Source organism: Stereum hirsutum (genome assembly GCF_000264905.1).
Source record: "Stereum hirsutum FP-91666 SS1 unplaced genomic scaffold STEHIscaffold_6, whole genome shotgun sequence".
Lineage (NCBI taxonomy): Eukaryota > Fungi > Basidiomycota > Agaricomycetes > Russulales > Stereaceae > Stereum > Stereum hirsutum.
The window spans coordinates 745265-760023 of record NW_006763136.1 but is presented as its reverse complement, the minus strand read 5'-3'; the positions used below and the strand labels follow the sequence as shown (position 1 = coordinate 760023).

At 50.1% G+C, this 14759-nt stretch overlaps 5 protein-coding genes across 5 annotated transcripts; 1 reads left to right on the top strand and 4 right to left on the bottom strand.

Annotated features, from left to right (window-relative positions):
- Positions 1 to 473: 473 nt before the first annotated feature.
- Positions 474 to 3578, bottom strand: STEHIDRAFT_156200 (glycoside hydrolase family 31 protein; the record flags this gene model as incomplete). The annotated part of the gene is made up of 15 exons (XM_007303444.1): positions 474 to 591; positions 663 to 774; positions 849 to 1023; positions 1081 to 1122; positions 1176 to 1239; positions 1293 to 1306; positions 1380 to 1789; positions 1848 to 1943; positions 2002 to 2246; positions 2315 to 2345; positions 2422 to 2615; positions 2671 to 2731; positions 2787 to 2829; positions 2888 to 3361; positions 3444 to 3578. The coding sequence occupies 15 exons, from the start codon at positions 3576 to 3578 to the stop codon at positions 474 to 476; spliced, it is 2214 nt and encodes a 737-aa protein (XP_007303506.1).
- Positions 3579 to 4173: 595 nt separating this feature from the next.
- On the bottom strand, positions 4174 to 4809 carry STEHIDRAFT_156199 (uncharacterized protein; the record flags this gene model as incomplete). The annotated part of the gene is made up of 4 exons (XM_007303443.1): positions 4174 to 4421; positions 4486 to 4558; positions 4618 to 4685; positions 4758 to 4809. The coding sequence occupies 4 exons, from the start codon at positions 4807 to 4809 to the stop codon at positions 4174 to 4176; spliced, it is 441 nt and encodes a 146-aa protein (XP_007303505.1).
- Positions 4810 to 6886: 2077 nt separating this feature from the next.
- On the top strand, positions 6887 to 8106 carry STEHIDRAFT_168032 (uncharacterized protein). The gene is made up of 5 exons (XM_007303442.1): positions 6887 to 7038; positions 7164 to 7234; positions 7322 to 7397; positions 7464 to 7884; positions 7951 to 8106. The coding sequence occupies exons 1-4, from the start codon at positions 6915 to 6917 to the stop codon at positions 7832 to 7834; spliced, it is 642 nt and encodes a 213-aa protein (XP_007303504.1). The 5' UTR covers positions 6887 to 6914; the 3' UTR covers positions 7835 to 7884; positions 7951 to 8106.
- A 791-nt stretch (positions 8107 to 8897) lies between these two features.
- Positions 8898 to 10919, bottom strand: STEHIDRAFT_120909 (uncharacterized protein). The gene is made up of 4 exons (XM_007303441.1): positions 10688 to 10919; positions 9870 to 10629; positions 9613 to 9803; positions 8898 to 9546 (listed from the first exon to the last, which is right to left on the bottom strand). Exons 2-4 carry the CDS (start codon positions 10188 to 10190, stop codon positions 9057 to 9059), a joined length of 1002 nt encoding a protein of 333 aa, XP_007303503.1. The 5' UTR covers positions 10191 to 10629; positions 10688 to 10919; the 3' UTR covers positions 8898 to 9056.
- A 1969-nt stretch (positions 10920 to 12888) lies between these two features.
- Positions 12889 to 14701, bottom strand: STEHIDRAFT_96232 (uncharacterized protein). Its single transcript, XM_007303440.1, has 7 exons — positions 14550 to 14701; positions 14365 to 14491; positions 14087 to 14272; positions 13574 to 13817; positions 13330 to 13505; positions 13130 to 13258; positions 12889 to 13062 (listed from the first exon to the last, which is right to left on the bottom strand). Exons 1-7 carry the CDS (start codon positions 14631 to 14633, stop codon positions 12998 to 13000), a joined length of 1011 nt encoding a protein of 336 aa, XP_007303502.1. The 5' UTR covers positions 14634 to 14701; the 3' UTR covers positions 12889 to 12997.
- Positions 14702 to 14759: the final 58 nt, after the last annotated feature.

Genomic DNA, 14759 nt, shown 5'->3' with positions numbered 1-14759 from the left:
GGGCCGAAGTGCTGTCAAGTGGGGTGAGGGGGTGGTGGTGAAACCCTGACTGGCCAAGGTGTCCGTTCTTATATATCAACGAAAAACATGTCTGTCACGTGAGCGTAAGAAGACGGTGATCGACTTACAAGTTCCCGCCCGGCGCCAATTACGGTAAGGGCACATAAAGCCTTCGCCGTTTCGAGCCTGACACGTCAGCAAAGATCGATATCTCATGACGAAAATAGAATCGACTTTATTGCGGATGGCAACTAGATATTCCAGTGTTGACTTGGAGAAAGATCGTTCCGTCACGATGTTCTTCTCATACTGTGCGATCTATCCCGACTGTTCCCGCCACGGGACTCGGAAAAACTCGAAGCGGCGGAGGTCCCATTTGGGTGACAATGCATTTCGACGCACTCCACGTCTGTCAACATTCGTATACATGATAAACAACGGCTGAGTGACGTGTGTAAAGAAACACTGGGCTATCAGATATCGCCCGACATGATATCGTCCTTGCTTCCGAGGAAAAATACGGGGATCTGGTCCAGCGGCGCACTGATATCCACGCTTATACCTCCTTGACCGAAGTCCTTTCCACTCCACCTACATCTCTGAGCGTCAGTGGTCTTGACCCCAAAAGTCAATCAAAAGATGACCCAAACATTGTGACGTACCAGTGTGTCCAACTGAAGTTCTGGGCCATCTGCTCATCGTTGAGGCGAGGCAGATATACAATCTTGGACGTGGCGCCCTGGACGCCAACGGGCGACACGAGAATTCGAGGTCCTATTCAGGCGAACAAAGGAGAAGCAACTTCTATCAGACAATGACGCGGCAAGACATGCCGAGGATGATCTGACCAAGCATGAATTGATGCGTGACCAAGGGGTCATTTGCTTTGGTCGCGTTGACGACGAACTCGTCGCTCAGAGAAAAGTCGTAGTACAAGGGGCGCATGATGGTCCGCCCCGTGTCGTACAGCTTTTGGAACAGGGCCTTGACGTAGGGGACCAATTGATAGCGCAGGGCTATGTACTAAAACAAACTTCCGACCGTGAGGGTTGCGCGACTTTATGCTGATACAAGGCTTACCATCTTGATAATAGGGAAGTTATCCTCTCCGTATGACCAAGGCTGCACGACAAGCGTCACTCTCAGTTCTTAGATAGAGAGACCGTCAGGCTCACCTCGTTGGGACAGTTGTTGCCATTGAAGATCGATGCATTGGCAGGAATGTTGCAAGACCGATCGCTACCAAGACGTTAGAAAATCTGTACAGTGAGTTCGGAACAAAACCGCCTCACCCATGTACACGCATCTGCAGGTTCCCTTGTCAGCATTCTGATCATAGAGCGATAGATGGCCACAAGATTGGCCACTTGAGGACTCACGTAAGGCAAAAAGGTCCCCATCGCCAACCACCTCACGAACAACTCCCTCCCCTCCTCAGAATCCACATTCAAACCCTCAAATCCGCCGATATCCAACGTCCAACTCGAAATCCCACTGGCGCTGACACTAACCCCTGCCGTAATTTGCTGCAAGAGCACTTCGAACTTACTCTCCGTATCTCCACTCCACAGATAACTGCAATACCTTTGGCCACCAGCGAACGTGCTCCGCGTGAGTGACATGTATTCACAGGAAGAGGATGTAAGAGGTTGTTCAGTGAGGTTGTGAAGCCCTTCGTTTATGGCGGCTTGGTGAAGCCATGGATAGAGCTTGCCAGCAGATGTCTGTGTGCCGACGAAGTACTGGGCAAAAGAACGCGCGTAAGGGATCTGGGTAATGAGGTCACCGTCTGGTTGGTGCATCAGCAGTCAGCAAGTGGTAGGAGACCATGGAGACAATATACGTACTATTTTCGAAAGGTTCTCCAAGGGTGCCTCCATCCGCTTGGTCGATCCAAAAGTTATGGATTCCCTTCGAGAAATAGCTGTCGTTCAATGTTTTCCCTGCAACCATAAAAACGTTATTCAGAGTCTTATTGATGCTTCGAGATAGAATGCGTACACAGGAACTCTCTTGCCCCGGGATTTGTAGAATCTACAAGCCTGGTGTACACGCCTGCGAACTGATCCGTTACTCCCGTCCCATCTCTTGTTGTCACTAGCCATCCATTCTTCTGCAAGGCCAGATAGTTCCGCGAGAGGTTCTCCACGGAAGGCCAAAGGGAGACCATCATCTCCGCTCCGGTGAGATTCTTGACTTGAGCTGCCATGCCTGCAGGGTCAGGGAAGAGTGATGGATCGAACGACCTAGTGTGACGTTAGGGATTGACGATCAACGAAGGCTATCACGGCCCTTATACAGGCGATTAACGCACCAATCGCCTTGGAATTTCCAAGCGAAGAAATCTGAGGGATAGACATTTACATAAAGCATATTGGCCCTCATTTATTCACGCAGCATTCGAGAGACGGAGTGACGTACCGACGACAATCATACTGAGGTTGATTTGCTCGTCATGAAAGCGTTGCGCCACATCTATCACCTGGCTCTGGTTGTAGTACCTCAACTTCGACTGCTGGAAGCCGAGGATAAAGTCAGGAGGTGTAGGTTGTCTTCCTGTCACAGCTGTATACTGTTCTTGCAAAGTATCATAGTCTCCTGGCGAGGCCGTAGTGCTGTGGCGAGATCAGCGTGGCGCCACAATCACAACTCGGGTGTGGCGTAGCTCACATGTAGTAGTCGATGACGGTTGCTTCTTCAGCGACGAAGCGGGTTTTGTAATGACCAAATTCTAGAATAAAAGGCAATTAAAAAGTGTATGTTTGGAGCCTGTAGGCGATACTTACCCATTCGTCCTTGACCAGGAAAGTTGAAGAACATAAGATACCCCTATTTTGACGCCACTTCAATATCTCTCACGGAACAGTATAAACAAGTCAACACCGACCTTGTCCGACATGAACATTGGAATTGGCACCTGAGAATTGAAGTTCAACAGGTCCACCGTACTTCCCTTCTTATTCACGCTCTCATCCCTACAACAAGCTTGTTGGCCCGCACCGTAAATTCCCTCTCCGGTATCCGACAAGAAGCTAAACTGGGCCTCGAAACTACTGCTCCTGAACTCCTGAACATAATACCTCGCCGGAAGCGCCTTATCGTCCGTGTACTCTGCCGTGAGTAAGGTTCGGGTTCCATTCGGCTCTACGCGGTAGAATGACAGGACCCCGAGGTTGAATTCGGCGACAAGATCGCCATTGCGGATGGTGGCGTTGCCGGCATACGGGATGGTACTCGAGATATCGAGACCTGCTTGACCACCGGGACCTTCGAGAGGCGGGTCTAACAAGGCTGAGGGCTCTGTGCCCGAAGGATCATGCATGAGGCTCGCGCGAACGCGGAAAGCGTGGTTTCCAAAAGGCTACAATGAGCACCAGAATAACATCCACCGGGGACTGTGTGAGCAAAACGCATGGAGAAAAGGAGATGAAACAGGGACAGACCTGCACAAAGACACGCTCAAACCCATTCTGCAGCTTGACCCCCGTTGAGTTTGGTTGAAAATAGGACGAATTCTGCGCGACTGCTAGAGTCGAGACAAGCAGTGATAGTGGTAACATCTTGAGGAGCGTACGCATTGTGGCATACAAATAGGGGCGTTTCCGCTGATTGATATCTCGACTGTCGGTGTCGAGCACGCTGTTCATTCATCGCGCCTTATGTACCATGAACTACAACAACGCGGTGTGCGCGGACCGTCGAAAGGGTCTGGAGGTCGAGCGGCAAGTCACAATGGCCTTGAAGGCTTCTGGGGTGAGTCATTGATATTGCTTTGAGGCGTGCGCATCCCAGTCATATATTGCAAAGGTGAGAGAACGAATACAAACACGGTAAAAGAACATAAGCCGAGCAAACGAACATTCCAAGAAGGCAGACGACTGACGTCAAGGCGAGCGGCTGACCTTCGAAAGTGCTGTGGCGAGACGCTCGTGGTCTGTGCTCCCGAAGGTGACCGCCATAAGTACAGGCCGCTTGATGAGATATATTTCCGGACGAACGTGAATACCGGGCTGAGCCTGTATCATAACACCTTTAGTAAAGTAAAGATGACAAGGTAAACAGGGAACACGATATTGAGTTCACCTCCTAGTCAAACCTACCTATAGTCAAGCAAAGTACGCATGCGAAGGAAGTCATGGATCATGGGGCAAGGTGAAACGCCATGCTACGCGTTCAACTCCCACTCATGCCCATAGCCTCCCTGAACCAGGCTTTCCTCCCGATAGTATCCATTGACTCCACCATCTCCTTCATACTTGCCACTTCGTGAAGCCCGGACCTAGCCCCTGGAATTAGATCAGCCATAATCCTGGGTGTAGATGTCATATCTGTTCCAGAGGAGTCGGCCAGGGAGGGTCGAGATGTTACGCGAGGGAATGCAGGTTCTGTTGAGAGGTGGTGGAATTCTAAGTAACGAAGGCCTGTCATGGCCAACGAACGACGTCAGTAACTGGCGATACAGTGAGCATGAGTCTACAGACGCACCTCTTGCGCCTCTGAGAAATCCCTCCACGCCGCGTTGTGACCCTTCTACGATAACAACACCGGGATATCCTGTCTGCACATGAGTCCAGCACGTCGCACGAAACGTGCGGGATGGAAAGTAACCACCTTTACAAGACCGAACACGTCGTTAGCTTCAGCTTCTCGTCTTAGACGACGGAACTTCTTTGGATTGACGATGTCTGGAATTACATGTTGGATGATCGGTCAATCCTCCCGAGTTCAGTGTAAAGTGAAGAGATATGGAGACGTACGATGCATACGAGACAGGCAAATGTAGAGCTGCTGCGGATTTGCGGCCTTCATCTAGGCTCATTCATTGAGACGCAGTCGTCTGTGATCGTACAGGTGTACTGGCAAACGTGAGACTGGACTATATGGAGCCAGAGTTGTGAACAGAATCTGAACAACGAGTAGACGCCCGAACCTCTTGAACACGTCGCCACACTACCAAATTTGTGGCACCTCGATCGCGACCTGGCAATAGGGCATATATGTAGCGATTCACATCAGTTTTGTTTATCATTCTGAGAGCAAAAAATGTGAACTCGAAAGCTCGGATGTGGAGCTAGATATAATATCCAGTTCGCACTGAGTTTGATTTCTCGAGACGAGGTCTACGACTGCTCCCATCCTCGTTCCCCTTGCTGATGACCTCTGATACCGCGGTTCTTCCGGGTGCTACTGTACATGGCCCCCCTATCGAAGTGTGTCTGCTGTTTTGAGCCATGTCAGCGAACGGGGAGAGATGGGAGGAGGCTACTTTCGCGTCGAATTCACACGGAGTGTGAATTCAGCTTCAACGCTCCAACGGGTCAAAATTGCGAAGTGTTGAACCCGTCATGGGTTCAATTCACATTGCCAAAACGCGATGTGAACCGCTACGTATATGCCCTAATCTCTTGTGCCCTCAATTTGGAACGTTCAAAAAAATAGGAATAAGATGAAGGAGTTGCCAGAAGGTTACGCCTTATCTAAAATGCGTTCTATTAGGGCTTATATGTTAGTTAAAACTTGAAACTTTTTGCGAAAGCTCATTGGCGGATCGGACAGATCTTCCGCCAACGAGTTCCAAGTAAACTTGAAACATATAAGGTCTATTGGATCAAAAATATCTGGAAGTGTTGTATACATAGGCACGAGTGGCGTAAAGCTCCTGGGTTGCGCAGTCGAAATAATGAGGCTCTGCTATAAGAAACCAGTTCCAGGAATACACAGAAAAGAACCGTTATTTTAAAAGCCGGAACATAGATACTCGGAGATGATACACTAGGGAATCGCAAATAAAGCGGGTGAGGTCAAGGAGAGACTCGGAAAACGATGAGGTTTGTGAACATAGAATAAGTAGGAGCTGATGATACAATAGTTTATTTGAACATTCATTTCTTCTTCTCTATTGTAGACATACAAACACATCCATGACTGCGCATCTTCCATAACATGAACACTAGCATCTATACAATCTTTCCTTTCTCTAGAGTCCGTCTACGGGTGCGAGCGGTAACGGCGGCGTGATCTGCGACGCTGGCTTGTAGGTGTAGATGATGCCGGTGAGAGTGGCTCAGATTGGTGCCGTGAAAAAAAGGTTGCAATCCAATCTCTTCGGTCCATCGTGCGAGGAGATGGCGGAGAGGATGCAACTGATGCCGATACTTCGGGTACGAGTGCCGCATCAGAACGCAAAAGTGGCGTGGGCTCTGCGAGGGCGTGTGTCGAAAGAAGGAGCATGGTGGCGACGGCGGATGAGAGGGTGAAGAGGTGCATGATAGAGGCGCGGATTCAAGAGTGTTGATGGTAATGGGGTGAATTTATTCTGAACGGTGAGGGACATCAATGATAGGTCAGATACTCGAAACAAAATAACACTCGGAATACATACTGGTACTCCTCGGATTCACAGTGTGAGCTTCGGGCAACGAGCCAAATGTTCACAGACAAAGAATACAGAGAAGCTGAGAAGGTATAGTGGGTATAATATAGCACCAGTGTATCTATTTTAGTTCGGACTAGCAGTTACTGAGTAAGACCGGGGGAGTTCACAGCTCGGAACGCTGAGGACGAGGACTAAGAACGCGACGGCACGAAACGGAGGCTGCGAGTCAGGACCAGTCAAGTTCATTTTATAGCCAATAGGTCAGAGAAGGACAAGAACAAAGCAAGGAACGCGCGAGCCTGCAGAAGCATGAAGTTCTCTAAGTTCTAGGGGCTTTGAGGACGGCATGGATGAGCGTGCGGTTCAAGCAAGGCAAATGGCGCACTCGCGGGAGTTGGGCGGAGAAGATCGGCAAAACACGCGTCCGACACGTGGATCGCAACGGAGGGTGGCCCGCTCAGGATGGAATCGAACTTGACACGTTCTTACTCCCGTGTCGCCACCCAACAAAGCTGTCTGACTTCGTCGGTTCGGTGTTATGCTGTTTTCTCTGAGACCATCTTGCTTTACAGACCCCCAGCCGTTGCTGCTCGGAAGGAGATACCTAACTAACAAAGCCAAAGCCCGTTTACGAAGTGTATGGCTCGTTCGCATTGATGGAGGTATGTGCGATCTCTTTTGCTACGTTTCAATCAGAAATTCTATTTTATCATAATTGTAGATGACTGCATTTGATGCGCCAGTATACATATCAAACTTGAAGTATCTCTTACCAGCCATTTTCTAGTCTTAGGGAAGAAACCTTACACCCGCATGCGGACGCTCGGGAGGGAGACCGGCGTCAAAGGCTATTTAAAAGTAAGCTCGTAGAGGTTCTGTCCTGAACCGACTCTCTATTCTGGCTCACAGCACTCATATTGACCGGTGTTCGCACTTTACTTTCAGGGCGGTTCCCCTGCTGTTGTCATTTTCGAGGGCAGGTACAGAGAATGTAACGCCTTCCACAACGTAGCTATATCCGGTTTGTTCAGTCCTCCAAGAGCCTCCCGACGTGAAGCTAACCGGAGTCCATTATACGATGCTACAGTTCTCAGACTCATCAAACGGTGGAAGGTTCTTGATAAAATGCTGCTCGACCCAGCAGCTCCTCCCTTGTTACTAGGCGCAGACGCGAAGCCAGGCTTTGAGGTCGTCGAAAGCATGGACGAATTGATCGATGCCATGGACAAGGTCGGTAAAAAGAGATGGCTCGTAAATCACTTGGCGCGTGGAGCCAGACAGGAGATTCAAGCGAAAGCCGAAACGAATGTGCTTGACCCGGACGCGGCGAAATCAATGATGGAATCACAGACAGAACCGGGCACCCAAACGTCGCCGGAGTTGAAAACAGACCGTGTCGCGCCCACAAAACGCGCAGAGAGTGGAGAAAGACATGCTCGGATAATAGGCTCCCCATGATAACGAGGGCGCGAAGTCTCATCATCCAATGTCTAGACGACCTACTTCGGGTGCGTCCTCAACCTTGTTTTCGTTGATCCAGTAACAAGACTTGACCTAGCCCTTAATTTTTACAGTCTGGTGTCTCATCCCAGATTAGACAACTATCGTACAACCCTCATACAGACGGGGCATACCTTTTTGTATCTAATCACGGCTGTGTCTGCATAGAAGAGCCGACCTAAAAGATGACCTCGCGTGTCTGACTTACCGATATCATAGCATCTCAATACAAGCATCTTGGTCAGATCCAAAATACTGCTCTTCTGATGAGATGCGGCCATCCCTGAGAAATACCCAACGGATGGTTGGAATCCATGGGGTTTATCACATCCTCTGATTCGACTTCTTACCGCTGAATACACTCGTGATGAAACGGTCATGATTTCTCCTTCTTCCTCTCTCCAGATAGCTCACCTAAGTTCTCCCAGGCCGATTCACCTCATTACCACTGCTTATGATCTATCCGTGAGCTAACGTTCTCGATATCTTGTGATCTGACTAGCGTGGTCCACACTGCATCTCAACTCCCCGCCTTAGTTTGTTCCCGCACCTGGCCGCTTAAGTTTCAGCTATACAGAATCAGACGTCCCCATCTCAGCACCAATGGCCTGAACACGATCGTAACACGGGTTAGTAAGTGGTAGAATACCCCAGCCAACACACCTGAACTTGATAGTCTTTCTTCATATGGAGACCGCCCATACGAGTCACCCTGGCTTGCACCGCCAGTACATCAATCGCTGCAGTAAACTTCAGAATGCCCTGCATCCCCACCGGGCACATTCTTACCATCCGAGCTTCCAGAGTTTCTGATGTCTATACATGAGCTGCCGCGAAATGTTTCATCTAGAAGCTGCGAACAACCTCGTTTGCAGTGCAGGCCTCAGGGGGCGGCAGGAGGCGATCATCGCACAGAGCGGGCCCCCAACATTCTCTCATATGAGTATGGCGTGTATCGCATGATATAGGAACTGGAAAAAAAGAACTCAACCGTATAATTTACATACAAACACTAACCTACATAATTGTACAGACATACACTGGTACATATGAGATCAAAACCAGTTCTACAATGCAAAGACCATAAGGAGAATGTGAGGAGAATAAAAATACTGATCAGTGTCAACGGCCACTCGGATATCATCGTGGTGTTGCACGGAATGGTGGAACCTCCGGCATCTCACTGAGCGCTCTCAGCACGCAGGTCCGAAAAGACACGCTCGACAATCCCGTCCACAGCCTTCCTCCAGTCGCGCGCCTCATTTCCCCCCATTCCATTCCTAAGCTCGGTCGGAAGCCTGACGCTCCCTTCCCAAATTGTAACATCGCCGGTCATCGTGCGACATACCTCCCATACGAAATCTTCTCGCGCTCTAGCCACGACGGCCGTGACCTCGCTGCCGATTTTATCGATCTCGTCGGGTTTGAGGGTCTGCGGGTGCAGAACGAGCTCTTTCACTGCCTTGTGGATGTATTTTTCGCGCTGTTCTGTAGGGAGTGACTCTGCGTGTTTGTTAGCCAAGGAGATCCGGAGAACTGGAGGAAGGGGTGGCGATAGAGAGAAGAGCTCGGAAAGGGCGCGGGTTTCGATGCTTGAGAATTTGAACCGAGAGGAGATGGCTAAAAGGGAGAGCCAAGATTCCGGAGGCATTTGGAAGTCATCCTGGACACTGATGTAACATATAGTTAGCGACTGAGACACAAAGACTGGAAGAAAAGGCGGGAACGCAGCTAACCCATCATATAGATAGCTCAATAAACACTCGAACTCCTTCCGTGTGGTTCCGTCAAGAATGATGGGTTTCGAGTCCTTTGTTCCCTCGCCGACACGGTTTCCCATCCTGCGCGCGTATGAGAACATCGTGCGGAACATGGGGGATCCTTTCTGTAGGAAGTAGCGATGTACTTTATACAACGTGTTTTCTACCTATATGTGAACATGTATGACTCAGACATGCTGAGACTGAAGAAATAAGCCATGAGAAAGGCGAACCTGGAAGATGGACAGTTCATCCTTGAAGTAAAAGACACTATGTCTGGCAGGAGTGACATTCCGGTCAACATGTGGCTCTGGGTTCTCGGCCTTGCTGGACAGTGGAACATAGTATTGAAAATCTGATCGCGTCACAGGGAGCGATATAGGTCTAATTGGTGCATGTTGTGTGGTGGAAGAAGGTAGTAGAGCGGGTGGGGAGGGTTCGGACGAGGGAACCATCGGCAGCGGACGTGGGCTTGAAGTTGTGCTAGAGCGAGAGCGTGAAGGCCCGGCAGGGGCCTGAGTCTGTGTGGCGACAGACGAAGACCTGTTCCTCATTTGGGCTTCGGCATGTACAGCAACTGGTAAAGAACGTCGTCTTGAGCTGGTGTCACCAGGACGAGATGGTGAAGGAACTGAGTCTGGGGGACGGGTGGGAACAGGAAGAGGGCGGCAGCGTCGGGGGCGAAGGGGCAGAGTCGCTCCGCCAAGCGACGTCTGAGACACCACGGAGAGTGAGTCTGGAGACTCGTCAAAACCCACTAGCCTGGTCATGTCGGCTCTCTACTGGTTGGGTGACGGATACGACAGCTGCTGGCACTTGTGTTAGGCTGTTTTGCGCCGGGAGAACACAAGACAACTGCACCACATACGGCAGTGGGCCACAGCGAAGCCCCACGACAAAGTGTCCCAGGCACCACGAGGATGCCAGCTGGTGTCGATGAGGATGACGTCGAGGCGGCTCTATGTTAAGAGGTACAGCGTAGGACGCACAGCCCTAGAGAACTCTGAGCGCTGATGACGGCCTGAGCGATGGGTAGTGAAAGAAAACATACACTTTACTTAATCCACGAAAGCTTTATAGCATCCTCGAAGAGTCCTGACATCGATCAGATTTCTGATGGGGCAGAGATGGGTGCCATTGGGGCGTAAAATCGCTCGCACCGCAGATGTAGCAAACAGCCTCGGAAGATTGGAATCCATCAATGATGCAGACGTCCTAGACGCGGTAGTAGTCAGCATGCAACACCAATGAAACCTTCCTTTGAGCTCGCCCGTGTGTATCATCTTCGACGTTCGGAGAAACAGGACGCTCATGTATGGAGAGCGTTTAGCATGCGAACTGTGTGATCTTCGAGCGTCTAACAAGTCCATCACGTTAAAAAATGACGAGCTGTGGCGGTGGCGAGACGGGCGTACGCACGGAATTCCCAGCTCGTTCTCCTTCCGGGGGAAGGTAGTGCGTCTCGACAAGCATAGATTATTCCCCGAACCTACAGGGCATGCGATTATGCTGAATAAGGTGCCGAGGAAGAGCAATTAGAGCGGATATCCTGAGAGAGCTTGCTCTGATCGCCGGGGAACTACATCGACACTTTCTTGCGCATTCAACTGTAACGTTGTGTCTTGTTCGACATCAACATCTAAGGAGTAACGTTTCTGTTACTTCAACATTATCAAGGTCGAAGGGGAAATATTTGCGGTGTGCAGCAGGCCATGAAGACTGGGTCGAGGGCTTCGTATTGCAGCCCACGGGTAAGACGATGTTCGGGCCAATCCCTATTACGAGACGATTCAGACAAATCGTAGCGAGATTAAGAGACCACAAACGTTTTCTGACAGTGCACCGTGATATTGAACAAGTTTACAGACTGAGCGCAGCGCTTTGCCTTGCACCCTCTCCTCGTACATCTCTGATCAAAATGGCGCATCTCCACAATTGAATCGCAATCAAGTCATACAAGGGACGCTACTTACCTGTCTCTATGATGCCTGCTGTCCTTTTACCCGCTCAAGCGCCTGGTCGGAGACACCGAGTATGCCTTCTAGACGTTCGTGAATCACGCGAGGGCGAGGGAGCACTGGACGAAAGATCATTATGATAGAGAGTTGCTTGGAGATAAATCGACGAACCTGAGCCGATATGGTCTATGGTACATATATAAGCGGATTCACCACGGGCCTTCGAGCTATGAAAAGTAAGAAAAGGTATACATATATTCCTTTACCACAGAGAGAGGGTATGGGATCACCTCGAGGACACTGGATAAACGAGCCTGCTTGATCTTCAACTCCCAGAATGACATCCTATTCCAACCCCCTGATCGAAGATGGGATAGGGAGCCTCCATGTTGAGTAGGACGAAGACCCTTTCGACCTGTTTGATGTTCGCCAGAACAGAGAAGAGGAACGCGGTCGGTAGATCATTCGAACAAGGGATGTATCCAAATACGAATCATACTGAGCGGTCCGATATATCATTGACACGGATTCCATGACTCGACGTGTGATGCGATCGGATGAGTTTGTCCGGAGGTGGAGGCGGCGTTGTCTGAGACGAGGACCGGTTCTAGGATTATAGAGAGTACGACAGTAGGTGCCATATGGTTGATGATTAGTGTGATACATCCCTGTTCTGGCCACCATTAGGGCGGGGAGACTGCCCTGTTCGTTAAACATACTACAGGCCTGCCATCTACTGCCATTTACGGATTTGTACCGGTCATATCTGGTTCAAGCCGCGGCAGCATGCGCAAATACGTCGAAAGAAGTAAACCTGATCGTAATGGCCTACGTTCGGCGTTCAGCAACCTTGTTGCTGGCCCGATCTGTTAGAGAAGCAGGATGGACCCACACAAAGCTTCGACTACACCATCATCCACTATGCATTCCCAGGTTGGGCCCCAAGCTTCAGCCATGGGGTCCATTGAACGCGATATGAGGATAATCCTAGGGGTAAACAGCTGCCACGAGCTTCCCTGACCTCACGGTGAGGGCATGAAAACCTACACCGACAGCATCACCCCGCCTATTGGGATCTCCCAACAAGAGAATATTTTTGACATGCTGCAGATTTGCTGTACGCTGCAGAATGATAGTACAAAAAGGAGAGGATACTCACTAGGAAGTGCTGAGGTATGCTGGTGGCTTGTGGTTTGTCCTCGGTCAGAAGTCCCTGTGTATCGTGATATTTATCTTGATTAGACCATGTCGTGGATCTTGCGAGTTGACTGTGGCAGACTCTGGCACATATTTGCGGCGTGCAATGGTGCATAGCAAGATATCGTCCATACAAATGGATCAACAGCACCGTGTCATACAATGACTGCTGCATGATAAGAACAAGTTCAAAGAACCGTACGCCCTCAACCTTGAAAGGCGATCCCGGACTTGGACGTCTCTGCCAGACCTCCGCCAGCAAAACCCGTTCCTGTATACCGAAGATGAATGAGTGGTTCAAGCCGCAACAGATGTATGACAAAGTGAACGAGACGTACCTTCCCTCTTCAGTTCCACTATCTCTTTCTCGACCTTCAGCTCCTTATCGCACACGACGCACTGCTTCGCAGGCTTGACCAGGGTATCGAAACAAGTCTTGCATGTCACATGTCCACACGGCTTCGACACTATTCTCCAAGGTCAGTCTCTTTGAGGTCATGTCAACAGCTCGAGCTGTGGGGAAGTGAAGAGAACGTACGGAATATCCGAACGCTATTTGACAGCTGCTTCTTGCATGACGGACAGATTGGGTTCTCTTCCTCTTCTCGCTCTTTCAGGGATTTTGTGGGCGTGGAGTCTTCGCTTGCCGGTGTCGACGGTACGACAGAAGTTGTATTGGGTTTTGCGAAAGATACTGGTACCAGGTTCTTCAACCTACGATCGCAAAGAGCATCGACGACATCAGTTGATATTCTTACGAGAGAATGGGACGATGTTCTTACGCAAGTGGATGTGACTGCACTCCACCCCTGCAAGTCGTCACTACCTTCACATCATCCAGGCTTATAGGAGGGCCACTCGAGGAATATGTTGGCGTTAACGACGGAAGCCAGAAGTCGGGCAGTTTAGACTTGAGTGCCAGGGCCTGCTCGCGTTCTATCTGACGAAGGGCGTCTTCTTCCGCTTCGAGGGCTTTCTGCTCTGCTAGCGAAGTGTCGAAGGAGAATTTGCGCTTTGTGCCACGGGCTAGAACATATATATTAGCTTTCAGCCCACAAATTGAACAAACGGAAGTCGAAGGAGAAACGGCATGTGTCAACACCCAGCCTGGGAGGCGCCACTGTGGCGTAGGTAATCCGCCATGACTAGGTAGACCTTCCACACGGTTCAACCATCACTGCCAAAAAGTATAGGACCGAGAGAAAGCCGCGTTCATACTGGGAACGACGGCTCTCCAACCTCGCGCCCAAACTATCGTATGACGAAGGCGCCTCAAGACGAAGAGATGGACGCACCTTCTGAAGACGACGTGCTGATGACACTTCCACTGACGTTGGCTCCGAGACCTAGCTGCCCTCTTTCAAAGTCTGCCAGCACACGTTCCCTGGCTGCCTCCTTTGCTCTAGCCTTCTCCGCCTCCGCCTCCTTCTTCAAAGCTTCGAGGCGGTCCTTCTGGCGCTTGATGTCTTTCTTCTGGCTGACTGGTCTCGTTGAGGTTCATGTGAAGAAAAAATACAGAGTACAGGGCAGGTTTCAGTTTCATAAAGAAGAGCGATGGGGCAAGGAGGCGTACGAAGGTCCGTATATATGCATTCCTTGCAGAATAAGTGACCGTCTTGACATGCGACTGGATCACGAGCGCGGTTCAAACAGAGAGCGCATGCATCAAAGCGACGCATAGATTCATTTCCTAGACGTTGCTGTCGGGGTCACTACATATCAACTTCGGTCATTAGATATAGATTCTTGACGACGTACGCGTTTCGTGCCATAGTCGAGCTTCTTGTACTCGGCATACGAGAATATAGATGACGCAGTGTTATTCTTGCTGTGTTTTGTCATGGTTGAGTGAGTACTCAACGCAAATAAGACTAGATATGTTCTGAAAGCTGGAAGACAAGAATCGCTCGGTCAAGAGAAGTAGGTCGTGGGGACTCTGTTCGAGTTGGCTGGAGAGGGCTACGCCAT

Bases quoted from the DNA above. Each gene is read 5' to 3' on its own strand.
- STEHIDRAFT_96232 (XM_007303440.1), bottom strand. From the start codon at position 14,633: ATGACAAAACACAGCAAGAATAACACTGCGTCATCTATATTCTCGTAT. The intron at 13,818-14,086 runs GTGCGTCCATCT...TATATGTTCTAG, and splicing joins CAGCACGTCGTCTTCAGAAG to CCCGTGGCACAAAGCGCAAA. The intron at 13,259-13,329 runs GTACGTTCTCTT...CTTGGAGAATAG, and splicing joins AAATAGCGTTCGGATATTCC to TGTCGAAGCCGTGTGGACAT.
- STEHIDRAFT_168032 (XM_007303442.1), top strand. From the start codon at position 6,915: ATGCTGTTTTCTCTGAGACCATCTTGCTTTACAGACCCCCAGCCGTTG. The intron at 7,039-7,163 runs GTATGTGCGATC...GCCATTTTCTAG, and splicing joins GCTCGTTCGCATTGATGGAG to TCTTAGGGAAGAAACCTTAC. The intron at 7,398-7,463 runs GTTTGTTCAGTC...ACGATGCTACAG, and splicing joins CCACAACGTAGCTATATCCG to TTCTCAGACTCATCAAACGG.
- STEHIDRAFT_120909 (XM_007303441.1), bottom strand. From the start codon at position 10,190: ATGAGGAACAGGTCTTCGTCTGTCGCCACACAGACTCAGGCCCCTGCC. The intron at 9,804-9,869 runs GTTCGCCTTTCT...GTTCACATATAG, and splicing joins ATGAACTGTCCATCTTCCAG to GTAGAAAACACGTTGTATAA. The intron at 9,547-9,612 runs GTTAGCTGCGTT...ATGTTACATCAG, and splicing joins TTGAGCTATCTATATGATGG to TGTCCAGGATGACTTCCAAA.